The sequence below is a fragment of the Camelus bactrianus genome, chromosome 8, assembly GCF_048773025.1.
Source record: "Camelus bactrianus isolate YW-2024 breed Bactrian camel chromosome 8, ASM4877302v1, whole genome shotgun sequence".
Classification (NCBI taxonomy): Eukaryota; Metazoa; Chordata; class Mammalia; order Artiodactyla; family Camelidae; genus Camelus; species Camelus bactrianus.
Window position 1 is genome coordinate 2,142,659 of NC_133546.1, and position 19,835 is coordinate 2,162,493.

General features: G+C 52.6%; 1 protein-coding gene across 7 annotated transcripts in view; it reads left to right on the forward strand.

The window, feature by feature from the left end:
* The first annotated feature begins 374 nt into the window (after positions 1–374).
* RPS6KA2 (ribosomal protein S6 kinase A2) overlaps positions 375–19,835 on the forward strand; it is a 375,962-nt gene continuing 356,501 nt past the window's right edge. For 6 of the 7 annotated variants that reach the window (XR_012508489.1, XM_074368013.1, XM_074368010.1 and 3 more), the window contains exons 1-8: positions 383–541; positions 763–921; positions 3,044–3,104; positions 6,085–6,140; positions 7,717–7,774; positions 10,495–10,568; positions 13,576–13,689; positions 16,862–16,907. Coding sequence is in view for 6 of the 7 variants with exons in the window: in XM_074368013.1 (XP_074224114.1) it covers positions 842–921; positions 3,044–3,104; positions 6,085–6,140; positions 7,717–7,774; positions 10,495–10,568; positions 13,576–13,689; positions 16,862–16,907 (489 nt within the window). In the remaining variant the exon portion in view is untranslated. Of the gene's footprint in view, positions 559–762; positions 922–3,043; positions 3,105–6,084; positions 6,141–7,716; positions 7,775–10,494; positions 10,569–13,575; positions 13,690–16,861; positions 16,908–19,835 lie in introns of all 7 variants that reach the window. The other variant, XM_074368009.1, reaches the window with a different exon arrangement.

A 19,835-nucleotide genomic window follows, 5' to 3' on the forward strand; every position in this document is an offset into this window, starting at 1 on the left:
CCTTCCCGCGAGCAGCCCCGCCGGAACCTTCCGGGTTGCCGCTCGGCCGTGACCACACCGGCCCGGGCAGCTCGACGCCGGGAGGAGGGGCCGGGGCTCAGAGCACACCGGAGAGTGTGGCTTTAAAACCGACTTCACGGCCGGGGCGAAGGCGCGGAGAAACTAGGCCGAAAAGGAAGGCTGGTCAAAGAGACAGGAGGGAAGAAGGACCAACCGGGGACGGGGGCGTGTCCTCCCGGAGCGGGCGCGGGGTCGGGCTCCGGGGGCGGGTCCGAGGCAGAGGGAGCGTCCAGAAGGCGTGACGTCGGGCGCCGGGGGCGTGCCCGAGGGCGGGGCGTGTCCCTGAGAGGGGACGCCCGGGCGCTGGGGGCGTGTCCGAAGCGGAGGGAGAGTCAGGGGGCCTGGCGTCGGGCACCAGGGGCGTGTCCGAGGGGCGGGCCGTGTCCCGGGGGCGAGGCGTCGGGCGCCCTAAGCGGAACAGCGGGGGGTTCTGCCTAGGCCGTCGGGGACCGTGCGGGGTCGCGGCGCGGCCGGGACTCGGGTGCGCCTCGCGGGCAGGTTGAGGCGGCGGGCCCCCTGGACCTCCCCGTGGTTGGCGGGTGGAGGGCCCGGCCTGTGCTCGGGGCCCACTCGGGGCGGTGGACAGCCTGTGCTCTGACCCGCCCGTGGACGCCGTCCCGGCGGCTGCATCCTCGGCCGGGTCGGGGGTGGACCGCGCTGCTCTCCCGCCGCCCCGCTTAAGGGAAAAATGTCCACTTTCAGGGAAACGCCGGACACTGCCTCGCGCCCTTGGAAAGCCGAGCCTTTGTGTCCCTGTGGGTTCTGCCCGGACTTCGGTGCGATGGAGCCCCAGGCGGGTCTCCGCGTCCTCCTGTGCCTGGCACTCTGCGGCCTGGGCGGCGCGCGCGGGGTCTGGAGCAGGTGAGCCGCCTGGAGCGGGGCCGGGGCGGGGCCTGCGGGGGCACGCAGGTGCTGGGAGACGCCGAACCCCTCACCGAGGTGGTGCACGCGCGCCCCGTGCAGGTTCCGGCACGACTCTGAGGAGCCGTAGTGCTTCCTCTTTTAAAGTTTCTTGCTCTGGCCCTTCCTCCCCTCCCTCTGGTTCTCTCTTTTCATCCTTCCTGTTGCAGCTGACCAGTTAGGGATAAACATGCTGTGCTGGAGAGGATTCTCATTTTCTTTTGTGGAGGAAGCTAAGATTTGAGTACCAGGTTTTAATTTTCTTCTCTTTTTTCGAGGACGATGATTGTGTTGATAGAAAGCTTTCATAACTTACTTCATAGGTGTGGGAAAAGGTCAGTTTTCCTTTTGAATTAAGCACCATTGCTGTTTTATCACTTACTTTAAAGGATAATATTAAACTTCAGTTTTGCCAGAAAGTGTATTTTCTGAAAAAGAGCTGTATTAATTAATTATCACCATCAAGTTAAGAAACTCTCACTGGAGAGAGAATGTGGTGTGCTGGTTGAGTGTGAACGGCTGGCTCAGATCCAGTGTGTGACCCAGGAGCTCTCCACCAAGGTCATCTGTAAAGTAGAGAGAGTAACACAACCATCCTGGCCAGTGGTAATCCACACATGTTAGCTGAAGATGTTAGGCTGCAGTATGTGGTCCCGCCAACCCCCTTTCTCCCATGATTCATGAGTCTGGTATAATTGGCGAGCCAGGCATGGTTTGGAGAACCCCAGGTTGATTCAGACCCCGAGGACCTCACGGGTCAGCAGGTGTTTTCCCAGACCCTCTTCCTCCTCGGAGTGGGCCTTTCTCCTTGCGGTGCTGTCAGCGTCTCCAGGGCTTTGGGAAGACGTTTTTCTTAAGCTCACCACACTCTTTTGCCTGGGTGGTCGGTGGACTTTGTGCTACAGACGCTCAGTCTTGATGGTTGCGTTGTAAACTGCATCCTGGGGTCCAGGCTTCCTGGCCTTCCAGACTCAGATCCCACCAACTGAGATAAGGTTTTCCTACCCAGGAAAACATCTCCTAACGCTTCTCCCAGCTCATGCTCACGCTGCCCTTCGTCTCTTTTTTCTCTTATACAGAGAGCATGCTCATTAGTTCAGACTGAAAACAGGTTTCCAGTACTGTGAATTCTCTACTTACTCACCAGTGCTCAGTTATTTACAAAAGATGATGTGTAAGAACTTAATTCTGTTTGGCTTTTGAATCGTTTCTTCTGGAATTTAATTTATGTTACTTTCCTCTTGCTGCTGCTCTTTCCCGTCTATAAAGCGAGTGTTTTCTCAGGCCTCCCTTTCTGCCTCAGTCTCCGGCGTGCTAAACCCTGCACCTGGTTGGAGGTCTCCTGCTGAGAGTCCCCAGCGTGAGCACTACTCCACAGTCCCTTATGGAAAGTCTTAGGGCTGGGTGGGTTTCCCGGGGTACAGGCGGTTCGGGGCACGGGCCCTGTTCTAGACGTTCGAGCACCCTGAGAGCAGGCGTCACCCGTTCTGCAAGAACGAGTAGCTCCCCAGTGGAAGGGGTCCTGCCGTTAGCCTTGTGCACTTCAGGTCGTATTTTGTGGCCAAATGAACTACAAAAGCCTTTCTGTTTTCAGACTTGTGGGTTTCACAGATGCTCCTGTGGGTAACAGGCGTGTTTCTGAACTGCTTGAACGTCCTGAGGAGAAGGGCACTTTCTGGCTGGTTCCCTTGCTCCAAGCCTTCCTGGGTACTCATCCAGAATTTCAGCCCCTCCCCACCTGGCAGCCCGTCCTCCTGCTCAGTTATACTCATTACCGCTTCTTATCGCTGTAGGACACCGTGTGTTTTCTTAGTCACCATGGTGGAAGTCTTCCTCACTGGCACGTGAGCTGCAGGGGGTGGGACTCCCCCGCTGGGTCAGGGGAGCACCTCCCCATCACTTCAGCACCCCCATCCCCCAGCAGAGCCCGGAGACCCCCATCACCTCAGCACCCCCATCCTCCAGCAGAGCCTGGCCTGTACTCAGTGTTTATTGCATGAATCATGGCGTGAATGGATGGATGAATTACTTTTTCTGTAACTTTTAAAAGTTCTTGAAAAATAAGTTTCTCATCTTTCAACAGCGGCAACCAGGAGTGGAAGAAACTAATCATGGTTCACCACTGGCCCACGACAGTGTGCATGGTGAGTCCTGCCCGCGAGGCCCCTGGTCCCGTAAAGCCCGTACAGAGGGGGCTGGGGTGCACATGTCCTCCCTGAGCGTCTCCAGCTGCGGCCTCTCCCTGCCCAGCTCAGCTGCGCCATCCCCCCGGAGACTGTCCTCCAGGAGGCTGTGTGAGTTCCCCAGGGCCGGGACACAGGACCACAGCCTGGCCAGCTCACACGTTTATTCTTGCATTTCCGGGACTGGAAGTCTGAAACCAAGGTGTGGGCAGCTTCCTTCTGGAAGTTTTGAGGGAGAGTCTGTTCCACGCCTGTTCCCGGCTTCTGGTGTGGCCGGTCCCCCTTGGCTCGTGGACGCAGTCTCCTCTGTCTGAGCATGATTGTCCTGTTTCAGGTCCTTCTGTTTCTTACAAGAACCCCAGAGTTTATGTTTAGGGCCCACCCTCATCCAGTCTGACCTCATCTTAACTTGATGATGCCTGCAAAGGCCCTGTTCAGATAAAGCCACATTCTCAGGTGCCTGGGGTTAGGACTTCAGCACATCCTTTCGGGGATATGGTTCCACCCACCACAGGCCTGGACTTGTCCCCTCCCTCGGTCATGGCAAGTCTTATTAAAATGTCTCCGGGGAGCCTTCCCCGTCCTCTTTGCTCTGCTCATCACGGGCGCCCGCCCTCCCTCAGCTTGGCCTCCGTCGGGCTCGCCCCATGCCCTGTGTCCTTGCAGACTGTGTCACTGAGGCTCGAGAGAGAGGCAGCAGGAGGCCCCCCGCCCCACCTGCCCTCTCCAGGCCCTGCCCCCCTCACCCACCTTGGGGGCAGTTGTAAATCCAATCCTGGTGTTCGCGGCACGATTCTAAAGCGTTTCACCACGTTGCTGAGCTATCTTTAATGTTACTGACAGTGTTTCTGAAATTTTGACTTGAAAATTTTTAATTTTGAGGCGCTTTTTTAAATTAGTGCAAGATGGAGACATTTATAAATTGCAAAACAATCCCCACCGCAGTGTTAGCTACCACCTCCATCCCATCACATAGTCACCGTGTCTTCTCTGTGGCGAGAGCAGCTGAGGTCACTCCCGGCAGCATTCAGGTGCAGGGTCCGGCAACAGCAGCGGTAGTCACCACCCTGTCCCTAGACCCTCAGGCTTGTTGCTCTTGTACCTGGACCGTGTGTCCTTCCAGCAGCATCTCCCCGTCTCCCCCGCCCTCAGCCCCTGGCAGCCACCACGCGGCTCCCTCGGACACTCACTTATAACAGGGCACCTCTTTCTACATCCGACTGCTCTGCTCTTAGTTTTCCATACTTGACAACTTCCTGTCTCTTTCTTCTGGTGCTGTGTCTTTGCTCTGGGGTAGAGGACGCAATTGGACGGGAGTAGAATGGAGTTTTCAAACTAATCAGTTTTCAGTTTCTTTGAAACCCTAGCTCACTCCCAAGCAGCTGGAGCTGTGGGGGCCGCGGGTGCCCTGGGGAAGGATGTGTGTGTGGAGAGCTCACACCTTGGGTAATGCTGGAAGATCTGCCTTCAGGAAATGGGACAAAATATGGGGGTGTCTCTGTGTGCTGACCAAGCACCCGTGGAAGTGCGTTAGAAACGAGATTTAAAGAAATCTATTGTTAGGGAAACACCATTGTTAGGGGGTTCATGTCTCTCCCGGGTGGCCGTCACAGGGGTTCTGTTATTCCAGTCACGGTGTCATCTTGGGGAGCAGGCCCGTCTCTGGGCTCCTTCCCCCGTGAGTGATGTAAGCATCGCAGGTGCAGGGACAGGGTTCACGCCAGGGGCTGACGAACCTGTGCTGACCCTTGATCCCGGTTACCCCCAGAAAGACGGAGATCCCGGCCAAAAACCCACGCGGGGGCCTGGCTTCGCTCCTTACAGCCTTGCACGGCGGGAAGCGGCCCCCTTGCTTGGACTGTGTTTTCCTTCGGGAGGCAGGGCGTGCAGCCGGGGTGCAGGTGGGCTGACGTCTGCGACCTCTCCCTCCTGCTCCGGTCCTGCTCTTTGTCATCCTGCACTCCTGCCCCTCCTGCAGCCTCCTCACAGCAGACATTTCAGTCACCTGCCCTGCCCTAAGTGACAGATCAGCTGGAAAAAGAAGCTGCCTCTCTGTAACACAAGGTGACTCACACAGGATGGCTTCCACGTGAGCAGGACCCTCCCTGCTCCTCGCCATAACCAGCATCTATTTTTTTTGTTGTTGTTACTTTTTTTGTTGTTGCTTTTTGTTTGTTTGGGGAGGTTAATTAGGTTTATTTACTTATTTATTTAAGTTAACGGAGGTACTGGGGATTAAACCCAGGACCTCATGCATGCTAAGCACACACTCTACCGCTGAGCTCCACTCTCCCCACAATGTCTGCTTTTTATTTGCTTTTCACTGCGGGGTCCACGGGCCCTGGTTTTCTCACCGCCTGAGAGCTGAGATGTATTTCTTTACGAAACAAACTCCATTTTAGCTAAACAATTTGTAGGTCCCTAAAAAGTGTTAGACTGAGATTTTTGTCTATGAGTCTGTCTTTAATGTTAAGGATATGCTCCTGTTCTCACCTTGGCATCTTTGTTGGCTGCAAGTTTTCAGTGTTTATTATTCTACTGTAGTGTTTGCAGCTGGTACCTGAACAAACTTGAGTGTAGCAGGGTCCCATCTTGTTCTCATTTTTGATGGTATGATAAGAGAATTATTCATGGGTAAGTGTAAGTGTACCCATCCAATGGACTTAATTTTCAGGAACATAAAAAGAGGAAAAATAGCTTTTTAATTCTGTTTTCTAAGTTGTTTGAAAGTTGTTCCACTCATTTCAAATAAAACATCCAGCCCCCATGTGGTCTTCTCATGAATGTATTGCCAGAATGCATTTATTGTAAGTCACCATGGATTTGATTTTGTGCTGTCCCTGTATGGAATCTCATTGATGTCTGTCAGAAGAAAGGAAGGCTGCTAAATATAGTTAATAAACAGTGAACCAGTTGTCTCGTCTATGTCTTTTCTCCCCAGGAAGTTGGAAACAGCTGTACTGCCCCTCCAGATTACTGGACGATACACGGCTTGTGGTAAGTGCTTCATGCATTTAAAACTTAAAACAGCCAGAAGCTGGCTGACCTGAAACTCCAGCTTGAGTCTGCTCCTTACATGTATGCTTGTGCGTTTTGTTAGGGGCTTATTCAGTAACAGATCCTTAAAGAAGTCGTCATCTTTCTATCTTAGCCCTAATTCTGCGGTCATTTAGTACAGTAACAGTCTGGTTTACATGTGCTTTTAGGGACTCTGGGTACATTTTTTTTTATTTTTTGCTTTTTTTATTGAAGTATAGTCAGTTTACAATGTTGTGTCAGTTTCTGGTGGACACCATCAGGTTTCAGTCACACATGTATATACATACATGCCTTTTTATATATTCATAAAGATATACATATATCTCCTTTTATAGTCTTCTTCATTACAGGTTACAACAAGGTATTGAATATAGTTCCCTGTGCTCTACAGTGGGACCTTGCTTATCTGTTTTATATAGAGTAGTTAGTATCTGCAAATCTTGAGTCTGTACATTTTAGATCACTAAATTTCAATATTCTCATTTTCTTCTTTTGGAGGCAATAAGTAAATGCATAGAAATAAATAAAAGGGTGTATACGTTGTGTACATTATATGCATGTGTATTACACACACTTCACAAACACCCAAATTCTTTTTTGGGGGGGGGTCTGCCTGCATTTATTTGGTTTGTTCTTTGTTATATGTGCGTATATTTATGATGCTAAACTCTATGGGTTAATTTGCCCCATTAGAGGGATCGCCAAGTCCCTCTCCGTGCAGGAGTGAAGTCCTGGCTCTTGCTGGTTCCTGGGGAACAGGGGTCAGCAGAAAATAAATTAAACTGGGGCTCGAGGATCTGGCCTTGTGGGCGATCTGGACGCTGGTCTCTGGGGCCTCCGGCTTTCCGGGATTTTGCTCACTCCCTGGGCTGTCTTCTGGCCCCCGGGAGGGTGCACAGCCCTGCGGGGAGCCGTGCTGGTCCCGGGGTAGCTGAGGGGCTGGGCCGGCCTGTTGACCCTGGAGGCCGGAAAAGGATGTAGAAAGCAGGTTTGGTGCTGTCGTGAACTGAGCTGAAGACTGAGAGTTGCGTCCAGGGTTAGACAGTGAGGACACGATTACCTGCAGCAACATCGAGGGAACCAGTCTCTGCTTGGTGTTAAAGAAAACTCATGCCAGCCGATCTCGAGTCGTTACCAGGCGCTCTCTGAGCACAATCCATGTGTTGTCCCATTAATTAATCCATGTGTTGTACCACTAAGCTTGCTGTTCTCTCTGTGGTTGGGGAAAGATTCGCAAATGACAGCGCGGCTGGGAAGCCCCGCCAGGCCTGGCTCCGGAGCGCCCCCTGCTGGACTCTTTACTTCACTTCTTCTGCAAGAACGTCCACCAGGATCTTTTTAACTCGACTTCCTGCTTTGAAAGAAACTGGAAATGTGGCCACTTGTACCCGAGCGTGACCCCCGTGGCATGAGGGATTCCCATTACAATTCACCTGCCTCTTGTTCTCTGCAGATCTTAGTGCCAGCGTCTTCTCATGCCGCTTGGAACCAGCCCAACCAAGACTAACGTTGTCTTTCCCATTTTAATTTCAAGGCCTGATAAAAGTGAAGAGTGTAACCGATCCTGGCACTTTAATCCAGAAGAGATCAAGGTATTCACTTGAATTATGTTACCTACACTGCAGAGTGCCCCACAAGAATGACTCTCCCTCCCAGCGTGCCCTCCAAGTTGTGTTTTAAGACACCTTCACCAGGATTTACTGATACCTAAAGCAGTCCCACAGATGAAATACGATTTGTATTTAATTAAGTCCTCGTCTGCTGTGAGCCCAGAGTGCTGTGTGACTCTGTGATTGGACAGCAGGTGTGAGTGAGCCGGCTCCACTCTGGCCCCGGCCCCGCCCTGGCCCCGGCCCCGGTCCTGTCAGTGCTGGTCCCAGACCCCCGGCCGGCTGGGCCTGTCCTGAGGTGTGTGTCCACAGCCATGGCCTGGGGAGATCCATGGCACCGGGCTGTCCTGACCGTGGGTGGGTAGGTTTCTCCATGGGGCCCGTGAGCGGGGAGGATGAAGGCTTGTATCTCAGAGTAACTCGTGGTTACGAGTGTTGGTAGCAGAAGTTCTCTTTTGAGACACTCCTTCCTCATCCACACACACACACACAGGTGTGTTCACCTCTCCACGGGCTGCTGACAACCCCAGGTATGTGATTAGTCGTCTATCAGGGTAACTAGTACCAGGATTTACAGGGCAGGGTCTTCAATATCGCTGGGGCCTCCCTGAAAACATGGGGTATAGTTAGGGTTTGTTGCTAGAATTATGGGCCCCCAAAAGGACAAGGTAATTAGTTTCAGACCCATCACAGGTTCTCGTCCAGATGGAATTCTCCTTTTCCTTTCTGGGAGGGCCTGCAGCGGTGTGAACGGGAGGCCTGAGAGGGCAGGGGCCGTCTCTGAGAATTACTAGTGTGCCCCAAAGCCTGGTGATGTCTCCTTCAGGCGCAGACACTTGTCTCTTCCCAGGCTCACGTCAACTCCCCCTGATGTTCCTGGTTAGAATCTTGTGATCCGACAGTGGACTTGGAGGTTCATTTACTCAAACGATGTACTGGGGCCAGCAGTCTGTCAGGCCCTGTGCCAGGGGCTGGAGACACAGGGAGCAGAACCAGAAGTGGTCTCTGGCCCTCTGGGGCCCAGGTGCCGATGAAGTCATCACACACAGTCCAGAATGACCATCTGGGTGCCTGGAGGGAAAAGTAGTCACTCCGAGCTTAGGACGGTGGACCTAGGTGGGAGGAGGTGATACTGAGCTGGAATCTGACTGAACCAGAAGGAAGAGGAGGGCTGAGGAGGCGGTGGCAGCATATGCAAAGGCCCTGGGGTAGTACAGAGTTTCTGAAAAGCTGGAAGGAAGCTAGTGTGGCTGTGGGTGAGCAGGGAGCCTGGCTGGTGTTCAGGGCCAGACCACACGGAGCCTTGTGTGCTGGTTAAGAATTGTCTCCATGAGTCGGAAGTCATTGGAAGCATTCAAGCTGGCGAGTGAAATAACCCAGTGAGGCTCTTCTGATGGTTGCCCCGGCTGCGTGTCAGTGGTGAGAGCTGGGGGGGAGACAAGCGAGGGGGCTCCCGCAGGCCCTGCAGCAGGTTAGGAGCTTGAATAGACAGAGGCTGGGGGAATGGAGAGGGGGAGGGGGCATCCCGGAAACAGGGTGCATGGGCTCAGGACGGCCGAGAGAGGGAGCATCAGACCGGACCGACCCTGGGCCTGGCTTGTTTGACTAGCTGGGCGTCAGCCGCCTTCCCTGGCAGGGGACTCTGGCAGGGGACCAGACCTCGGCGGGTGTGAGATCATGGGTCAGCGGTGGACACGAGCAGTTTGAAGTGCCCGGAAATGTCCAGGAGGGCTCAGTGTCAGAGAGGCTGAGCCAGTATGAATACTTCATGACTCACTGAAGTTTGTAGGTGACTGTAGGTTCACTCTTCGTGTTCGTAGTTTCTGTGTCACCACTGTAGCATCACACAGTGGTTTCACTGCCCAGAAAACCCTCTGTGCTCCACCTACTCGTCCACTCATGCACCCACCTGACCCCTGGCAACCACTGCCTTTTTTACTGTCTCCATGGTTCTGCCTTTCCCAGAATGTCATGGAGTTGGGATCACACAGTGTGTAGTCTTTTCAGATTGGCTTTCACTTAGTCACATGCATTTAAGGTTCCTCCATAGCTTTTCATGGTTTGATAGCTCATTTTTTAGTGCTGAGTAATATTTCATTGTCTGGATGGACACAGTTTGTTTATCCATTCACCTCTGAGAGCTTATATTTTCATACTTTTATGTTACTCAAATTTCTTCTTTTTTTAAAAATTGAATTATAGTCGATTTACATTGTTGTGTTAATTTCTGGTATACAGCATGGTGATTCAGTTACACATATATATATGTTTTTCTTTTTCATATTCTTTTTCATTATAGGCTATTACAAGGTATTGAATTTTGTTCCCTGTGCTGCACAAAGGACCTTGTTCAACCTTTTTTTCTTCCTTTTTTTTTTTTAGTTTTTTTGGGGGTTGATAATTAGGTTTATTTATGTAATTATTTAATGGAGGCGCTGGGGATTGAACCCAGGACCTTGTGTATGCTGAGCACATGCTCTACCACTTGAGCTACACCCTCCCCCGTCTTGTTCAAATTTCACTTCTTGGTGTGATTTAAGGAACGCTTCACGCAAAATAAGCATAGAATCGCCTTACTCAGTCCAGTGTTGTTAATTCACAGAGCTCCGTTCTTTTAATGTGGTAGTTTATCAGATTTGCCTTCTAGGTTTGAGCTGTTGGGCCCTGCATAGACTCGCTGTTTCTGTTACTGTTACGCGCAGGACCTACTGCCGGACATGAAGATGTACTGGCCGGACCTGCTGCACTCGTCCCGTAACCGCAGCCTCCACTTCTGGTGAGTGAGCTCCCGGGGCCGCCACGGGCCTTGACGCGCCGGGGGGATGGCTTCGTGGCCGCGGTCTGGCTGGGGCTGCGGGCAGCACAGGGGACGGGAAACAGCCACAGAACATGGCTCCGGAGCCTGAGGACCGGGAACCCCCTCTCATCAGGGGTGCCGGCTCGGGGGCCTTTCTCCAATGGATCAAAAATTAGGGCAGGTGGAATTTACTTTGTCAGCTTGGTTTTCAGTTGGTTACATCATTCATTGCTTGATTTTAAAAGCTTCCTCTACGGAGGTTTAACTTGCATATCTGAAAAGCTGTCACTCTAAGTTAGACAGGAGAGGATGTTTCTTAAAGAAATTGTGCTGTTGTCCTGCAGTAGATCAAGGAAAAAGAAGACGTACTTAACGAGACAATAACCTCATTCCTGCGACTTGGGGTGGAGGGAAAGTGAGGTCTTCACTGCAGGCTGAGGCAGGCTGTCCCAGTGAAACCTCTTTGGTTTAGCTGAGCCTAGAGGAAAGGTGCTGTGTTTAATTCGAGGTAGCCTTTTCAATCATTGCTTTTGAAGAAGATAGAATTAACATCCCTTTTTTGCATTATATTAACTGAAGATAATTCTTCATTTCCTCCCTAATTTCAATAAGGTGATTTATAATTCACTTCACCACAAATCAGGTTTTGTCCAAAATGATTAACCGCGAAATATTTTTGTGTAGAATTTTCAGGAAGGCTTATATTTGGAAAAAAAGCTTTTTGGAACAAAGCAGCACGCCAGTGACGTCTGTCCGCCTGGCTCCCTGGTGTGGGGTCTGCAAGTCCCCTCAAGGGCGTGTGGCGGGGAAGTGGTTCCGGAGTCCGGGCAGGGGGCGGGGGCCGGGGGCTGCTGTCACACCTTCAGGAGAAGCGACAAAAGCCCTGTGCAAGTCGGGCCTCAGGGCTGCTCCGTGCAGCCTGTGTTCTAGAAGATGGTTTCAAAACAGAGCATGGCCTTACTGAGTTGAAATAGCGGAAAACAGTGGAAACACTTAGATAGCAACTCACAGCACACATCAAAACAATGAGGCTTTGGCAACTCAGTAAAAAACACAGGGTATCTGCAGTTGTGACAACGTTCCGTGATAGCCCGTCGGATTTTTGCCAAATGACTTACGAATGCATCACCACGTGAACACAGTGAAGGCCTCTCCTGTCGGGGGGGTAGTTTCCGTCAGAAGCTGCTGTTTAGTCTCGAACGAGAATCTAGTGTGCAGAGCAGGGGCTCGTGGCGTTGCTTGCTGCTGGAGATAATTCCCTGGCATGACCCCGTTAGCAATACTGGCCACGCTGAAAAATGCTCTGCACACAGCCCCCTGCAAAGTAGGATTTCTGCTGGTTTTTTGATTCTTGTACGAAAAAGAACGAGCGTTTGCTCACTCCCAGCTGGCGATGCAGCCTCGCCGTGGAGGATGTCCCTGGGGAATCAGTCACTGCCTTTTGTCCCCAAGACGGGCCAGGCCAGGGGGGCAGAGGTGACGTGACATCAGCTCCTGTGCCCTTCTGGGGGAGTGAGAGGGTGGCACCATGTCCCTTCTGATTGGGAGCTGACAGTTCTGTGTTAAATGAAGAGTGTCCAATTCCAAATGGTGTGTGGTTAAAGGTTCTGAGCGACACTCATCAGGACTTCAGCATTTTCTTACCCCTACCATCTTTTGAGTTAAACTTGCTTGGGAATAATCATTGTTCACATTTAATAAGTATTTTTAGGACCTAAAACTATTTTGGCTTGTGTGAAAGTGCTTTTTGTGACTCCCCCAGCACCCCCGGAGAAGGTCCTGGAATTACTGTTCCTGTTTTACAGAAACTAAGGCACCCGTAATTCAGGTTATATATTCAATTAGTTGGAAAGAGTCTTCTTTCTGTACTTCATGGAATTTGGAAAGTTATCAAGTAAGTCACCCTGGAAACTAGATGAAGAAGTTAGTTATTCATCGTCTCTTTCCCTGTAGTTTTCTTGGGTCTGAGAGACTTGTAACTTGCAGCCACTTAGAACTGCACCCTGGGTGAAGCTGGCCGAAGAATTAGGGCACATTCAGACTGTGTTTCTGTGAGACTGCCTGGGGGTGCCTTTTGAATGCCTGCCTGAACGTTACATATTGAATCCTGTTGAATTACTCACCGACAAAGCTGAGAAACGACGAAGGCTGGTGCCATTTCGTGTTCCACGCTAACTGTGGCTGACATCTGGACTGACAGGTTGTCGGTCATCCTAAAGGTGGTTTAGCAGGTGAGGGATGACAGCACAGGACAGTGGGAAGGGCCCGGCGCAGGCTCTGGTGCCATCAGGGCTGCCTGGCCCGGTGGCAGGGAGGCGGGTTCCTAGCCAGACCCTCTGTGGCCCCAATTCCCCATTTCTAAACCGGCGGTAATATTTTCACCTTGCAGAGTTGTGAGAACCAAACGAAGAATGTGAAAACGTTTTGTAAAACTTTAACCTTCAATAAGATGTGAGGAATTATCAAGAGCATTGTTTTTCTTAAATACAAATTGCTTCTCGTTTGCGGACATTTGGCTGTGCTGTTAGTTTAATGCGGTCGTCTGTAGACAGATGTCTACACTGTGATCGTGAGCTGGGGGAAGGCTCAGGCCATCTTGCTAATTAGCGGGTCTGCCTTTGCTTTGCCGGTTGCTCGGAAGTGGTAGTCTGGGCGCCACTGTGGCCGTCCCCGGCCGTGCAGCCCGGGCTTTGCAGGGCAACACCCCGCCCTGTGAATTTGTGACGCTCGATCGATGGCGTTTTCTTTCTTCTCAGCTGGATTTGTTGTTGGTCAGATTGGAACTGGCTGGCAGAGATCCTGGAGAGAGGCCGAAGGGTGCCCTGGGAGATGGTGTCCTCTGTGGGGCGTTGAGGCGGGAATTCTGTCCCTCCCGCTCGGGGGGAGCAGTACGCCTCCGCGCGTGGCGCCCTGCACTCGGAGCCCGTGCAGACGTGCTCCGCGGAGGCAGTGCCTTTACTTTGTAGTAACATAAACGTCCGCGCAGGAGGCACGAATGGGAGAAGCACGGGACGTGCGCAGCCCAGCTGGACGCCCTCAACTCCCAGAAGAAGTACTTCGGCAAGAGTCTGGGTCTGTACAAGGATCTCGCCCTGAACAGGTAGGTGACGGTGCGGCCGCCCCTCGCAGGCTGTTCCTGAGCTGCGGCTTCGCCGTCCGCTCCCCGCCCCCTCGGGTCCCCCATCCCCGGGGTTGGGGGAGCAGCCCTGCCTCGTGTCCTGTGGACCCGGGAGCCGGCCAGCGGGATCACCGCTGAGAGATGCTCGTGCGTCGCACTCAGTCTTCCCGGGTCAGTGGGGGCTCCGACCACGCAGGGCGGACGGAGACTCGGGGCCTCGGCAGATGCCGCGTCGTCAGCCTAAGGGATGCAAGACTGACCCGGGCGCGCCCCTTCCAGCCATGCTTTCCGACGGAAGCACATTGTGTTAGTGAGAACTGCACGTCCAGAACCTTTGGGTCTTTGCTCTGGTGTCCCTGGAACAGGCAGGAGGGGGCGCTGGGCGAAGTTCTTAAACCGCTAGAAATTGCCTGGGCCGACACGTGCCTGCCCCTGACCTCCGCTCCAGAGAGGCTCCTGGGCCTCCCGACTCTTGAAATCCCCATGACGGCCCCGCTGGGAGCAGGCGGGCCGCTGAGGAGCCAGGCGAGGCCGGCCCTCCACTTGCGTGAGCATTTCCTCCCATCCTTCATCGAAGTGGTCACCATAAACCACAAACCAGTGTTAAAAACCACGATGGTAGATGATACAGCTTGCTGAGGCTAGAGTTCCAGCAAGAACCTTTGTGGAAGGGTCCTGTTTCAGCTGAGTCGCGTCTCAGAGATGAAGACGCCTTTCCTGGTTCTCTGCGTGCACTCCCCTCCCCACGCCAGGTGTGGAAGGCTCCACAGGGCTGTGTCCCCTTTACTGTGATCAGAAGCACGTGACGGCTTGGATTGGCAGGAGGCGGATCGCAGGCCATGGCAGGAGGGCAGGCACCTCTGGGGAGGCCGGGATTCCACAAAGAACCTCCGTCCAGCAGTGTCTCAGATCCCCAGCCCCCAGGGCTCCTGCTTGGACTCCGGCCTGCGATCCTGCTCCGAAACAGGAACCAGTTGTGCAGTTTGCACCGTTTCTCCCTCCTGGGGTCTTACTTCTGCTGTGAGACGCTGGGTGGGCCGCCCTCAGAGTGGGAAGTCTCTTCTCCTCTGAGGCCTGCAGGCCTGGCACCCACGCTAAGGACGTTTTACCTAAACGGCAGCATTGTATGCGTCCTGGGAGGCGAGACGATCTGCGGCTTTTCCTGCTGGAAGCACCCAGAGGTGTAGGTAATACCAGCTTCAGAAGTCATAGAGAGAAGTAGCGAGGGGTGTGTCGTGCAACGCCCGGCGGGGGGGCCCCCGGAAGACAAAGCAGGGGTGGCAGTGGCCCCCATGCACGCACAAGCCTCTGCAGGGAAGGACGGTGCCCTCTGTTTCCCAGCACTGACCTCATGGTCTTGATGCAGGAGGGTGTGAGTTCCCGCTGAGTCTGCAGCCCAGGTTTTACTGAATCAAACGGGAAAAGAAGAGTGAATGGATATGCTGAAAGTTTTAAAAGACAGTATCTGAGTAATTCATCCCTTAATGCACCAACTATTTATTAAGCCCTCCTGTTTACACCTTGTGATTCTCAGGGGCTTTGCACACGTGCACACACCGTGCATAGCTGCTAAGTCACCGGAGCAGCAGGAAGGCCTAGTGCCCTCGGCCTGGCCGTGGGGGGCGCCGCCCTGCGTCCTGGGGGTGGGCCTGTTCTCCGAGGGCTGGCTGAGCGGGAAATGCTGCTGGGAGCGGCATGTCTGTTAACGCCTGGATGGGCCATCAGGGAGAAGGCCTCTGCTCGCCCCGCTTCCCCAAGGAAGGTCTAAAGTCTTAGGACTCACAAAATTAAAATTAGGTCCAAACTTAAAATCTCTTACATGTTTCTCTATATTATAAACCATTACTACAGACTGTCCTTTTCTCAGAGGTAAGCCTGCCAACTTAGCACAAACGAGCAGTTTTTCACTCACTTTATAATATGAAGGACGCAAACCTGAAAAAATGCAAAATACCTTGAACCGAAGTTCTCAGATTTCCTGCAGATGTGGGCCGAGGATTAATGCCAAGCTCATCTTAACTCAGGACAAAACGTTATAGACTCTGTTCTGAGCTAATACCAAGCGTCCCCAAACACTTCTCTTTTTACCGTATTTCCTTGACGTCCTAACCCAGGAGGGCCCTAAAGCAGCGCTGCCCACGAGGAATAGAACTCACGTAATTGAAAAGTTTCTAGCAGCCTCATTAAAAAGAGCAAAAAGGAATAGTAATTTTGTAATGCATTTTGTTTAACCTAATATAGCCAAAATATTATCACTGCAACTTGTAATAAATATTTAAAAACTAGAGAAATTTTGCATTTCCGGGGCATAAAGTGTTTGAAATCTGGCCTGTGCCCTGCACGGTCAGCACAAGGACGGGCCATGGGCACGTTTCTTCAAGGACCTTGCCCTCCACCTCTCCTCGCCTTGTTCCGGGAGCTCTGTATCTGAGATCCAAGGATCACCAACCCGCAGCCTCTGGAGAAAGTGTCTCGTTAATGCTCGTACCAGAAACCAGGGCTGCAGGAGGCAGACCACCGTCTGATGGTGCTGGTGTCCGGAGAGGCGGCCTGAGTCCCTGCCTCTGCTCTGTGTGGTCATGACCAGGAGAACCTGGAGAGACACGATGGGGCTGCAGCATATTATTTTAGAATTATTAACCTTTTAATGTTGAACTTTAACGAGAACTTTTTAGTGTTGCACTCCATAATTTAGTAAGTTAACCTCTTCATGCTTTGGTGAGCTGGTTAAAACCCTGTGCTTTAGGAAATGATTCCGGGCTGGGGGTACTGCAGGGATTTAAAGATCTGACCCAGTGTGGTTTTTTTAGGCTAAGCTTGGGACCCAGAATCAGTTGCTCACTATCTTTCAGAATGGTCGCGGCCATGGGTGGTGACGTGGTGCCCACCGCCCTTGGCAGTGGCCGTCGGCCGGCAGGAGAGTTTCTGGTGCTGGGAAGGGGTTTGGGTCAGAGGGGCGCGCCAAGGGGAGGGGAGGTTGGGGCAGCCCAAGCACCATGTGTTTGCTGCCCTTGCCAACAGACGTACTGCCCCAGGTAGTAGGAAATACATGCTTTGCTTCAAGAATGTCTCACTTTTTACTCTGAAAGATGGTAAGAACAAGAGAGAAAAATGGACATTCATGATACAGCTATTTTTTTTCTTTAAATTTTAGCATACTCCAAAAACTGGGGATAAAGCCATCTAACAATTCCTACCAGGTAAGCTTTGCTTTCAGCTCCTTGTCCAGTGTCTGCTGACTGGGGACACCCAGCGACGCTTCAGGTGTCACTTCAGCCTGTGAGCTACACGCTCAGACCAAGCAACCCAGGCCCCCTCCCACTTGAATGTTATGTTCCTGGAAGATTTTATGTGAATTTTGTTTTCCTGTACATACTGAGTGTAAACGGGAGGCAACTTAAACTGATGATTTTGAAGCAGATTGATGGCTCCTTGGTGAGAAGTGTGTTCCAGGTCCTGATGGTGGGATGTGCAGTTTGAAAGCACATTCAGTTTTGTAACAGTTTGGGGAAGAAACAAATTCTGTCTGAATTTGTTTTTTTTATTGAAGTACAGTCGGTTTACAATGTTGTGTCAGTTTCTGGGGTGCAGCATGATGCTTCAGTCATACATGAACATACATGTATTCACTTTCATATTTGTTTTTGTGCTTAAGATGTGACTGTGACTTATTTCATAAAGCTAGACACTTTGGCGTGCGGGCCCCGCTGGCCGGCAGCCTGCAGTGAAGGGCGCTGACTGTGCCCGGGCAGTCCGTTGTGAGCACGGTTGCGGAGCCCACGGCGGGCCGCCCCTGGTGTTGGTGGCCGTCCGACAGCGGGCCTGCAGCCTCTGCTCTCTGGCCCTTTACAGAGTGAGTGTGCTGGCCCTCGCTTTACAGAACCATCTCAGGTTCTTGGGGATAGTTTTATATTCATCATAGGTGTGGATTTAGAAAAGGCTGCAAGTCACTGATTTTAGCAGTTCTGAGGTTCTGGTGTCACGGCTGGAGACGGAGCCGTTATTCTGGCTTCTTGACAGTTTGTGAAGTGGGTCAGCCCTTGGTCTTGCTCTGGGGACCTGCTGTCGCCCCCTCCATGGAGAGGAGGGGCAGAAGGAGCAGTGCCCTTGGGAGGGGGTCCCAGCTGCCCTCTGTCCATCCCTCCAGGAGGCTGTGAGGGAGTGTGTTGCACCGCTCCTTTGCCCTCTTCTGGACTCACGTTTAAGTAGATGAGAGGAGAGTGTTTTACAGTCTTGCCCGGAGCTTGAGGTTCAGAGAACAGATTTCAGTTACAATAAAAGCAACGAGTCAAGCACGTGTTTTCTTAGCTCCTTCTCCGTGCTGGGGGCACTGGGTTGGGGGTTGGAAGTAGCGTGACGTGTGACATGTGACTCAGGCAGAGGTTCTGGCCTCAGAAAGCTGGTGGGGTCTCCCAGCAGGAGAGCTCTTACTTTTGCACCTGGGACCCGGGAGAGGGGAACCGAGACCCCGGAGAGCAACTCATGTGGATGTCAGTCTGGAGGGCGGAGCCCAAGGGACACATCCCCTCCTTCCTCTGGGGTCAGGGGTCAGGGTCCCTTCTCCAGCATCTTCAAATTCTGTCTGCAAGCCAGTGGAGAGCTCAGGGTTGGGGTGGGGAGACGACGGGGCTGTCACTAGATGCATTTGTGAGAATAGACCAGAGCTGAGTGTCACTTGAATCGAGCAGCGCTGTTCATTTTCTCTGTTGAAGTCTCGTCTCTGACGCACTTTACCTCATTGCAGATCTCAGATATTAAAGATGCCCTTGTCAGCGTGTACGGAGTCGCTCCTAAAGTCCAGTGTCTTCCGCCAAAATCGGTCAGATGTGTGATATTCTGTCTTGGTTTTATCAAGAAGACAGGTTCAATTTTCCCGAGAGTTTGCACTTACTGCGGGGCAGAACTGCAGGGATGGGGGGGGGCTCATGTGCACGTGTGTGTGTGCATGTGTGTGTGTTTGTGTGGGGGGGGTGTTTTGAAACAACAGATTGTTTTTTGACACTATGCTGGGATTCGGCTTGTTTCTGGCAGTTTCTCAACGAGAAGACCCCTTCTGGAGGGCGGTGCAGGGGGGCCCGGCAATGTGGGTATATTGTGCGGTGAAATTCTGCTCACTGTGTACAGTGTTAGCTTCAGTAATTTCAGTTGTGGTCACCTGTGTGGTGTGTGGATGAGTTGTAGTTTCTTTTGTTGGCTGATCAAGGCGTCAGTCTTTTTAGCAATAGGGGGCTGTTTACCTGTTTATCTACAAAAAGCCATCTCTTCTCCCCGCATTGCGACACACACGTCTTTCCTTGTAGGGCGAGGAGCTGCAGACCCTCGGGCAGATCGAGCTGTGCTTCACTAAGGACCTGCAGCTGCGAAACTGCACGGACCCGGGGGAGCCGGCGCCCCGAAGGTGGGCACTCTGGCCGGCCCGGGCGGCCGCCACCAGCCTGGGGCTGGAGGTGTGCGAGGACGGCCCCGCCTTCTACCCCCCGCCCAAAAGACCAACCACTGGTGCCTAACTTCTGGAAACAGTCTGTGCTTTGAAAAGCAAGAGGAATTGACAAAAGCATTTTAAAAAAGCATCTCCAGAGTGAAACTTCTTGGTGACAACCTTCCTTAACCTCAGCCTGCTTTGTTGGTTTTGCTTTTCACTTGGTGTCTGCGAGTTGATTTTTCTGGTTCATGTAAAGACGGGTGAATGTTGGGGACACTGAGGGGTCGGAAAGCACCCCACCTGGTGCTGAGATTAGGGTAAAGCTTGTTTTCTGTGTTTTTCCTTTATTAGACTCTGGCATCCTTGGAAGACAAGTCAGGCAGCCTTGGAGTCTGGGCAGAGGGTGGAGGGACCCGTCTCCCTCTCAGAGTGAGCCGCCTTCTTGTTCAGAGAGCACATGGGGGTCATGTTGGGACTGGTCCTCGAGCCGGAGCCCAGGCCACGTAGGGCCGGCGCTGGAGGGCGTCCTTCCTCCTTCCTTGTTCCGCGCTCACTTGCCAGCGTCTCCCTCAGTGGCCTGGCCGGGGCATGTCCTCTGAGGGCCCTGGTGCTGGCAGGCAAGATGCTCCGGGGCTGGGGGGTGGCAGGTGATTTCCTCTTCTTGCCGAAGGAAGTCTGGGTGTAGCACACAGTGCCAGCCAGCATC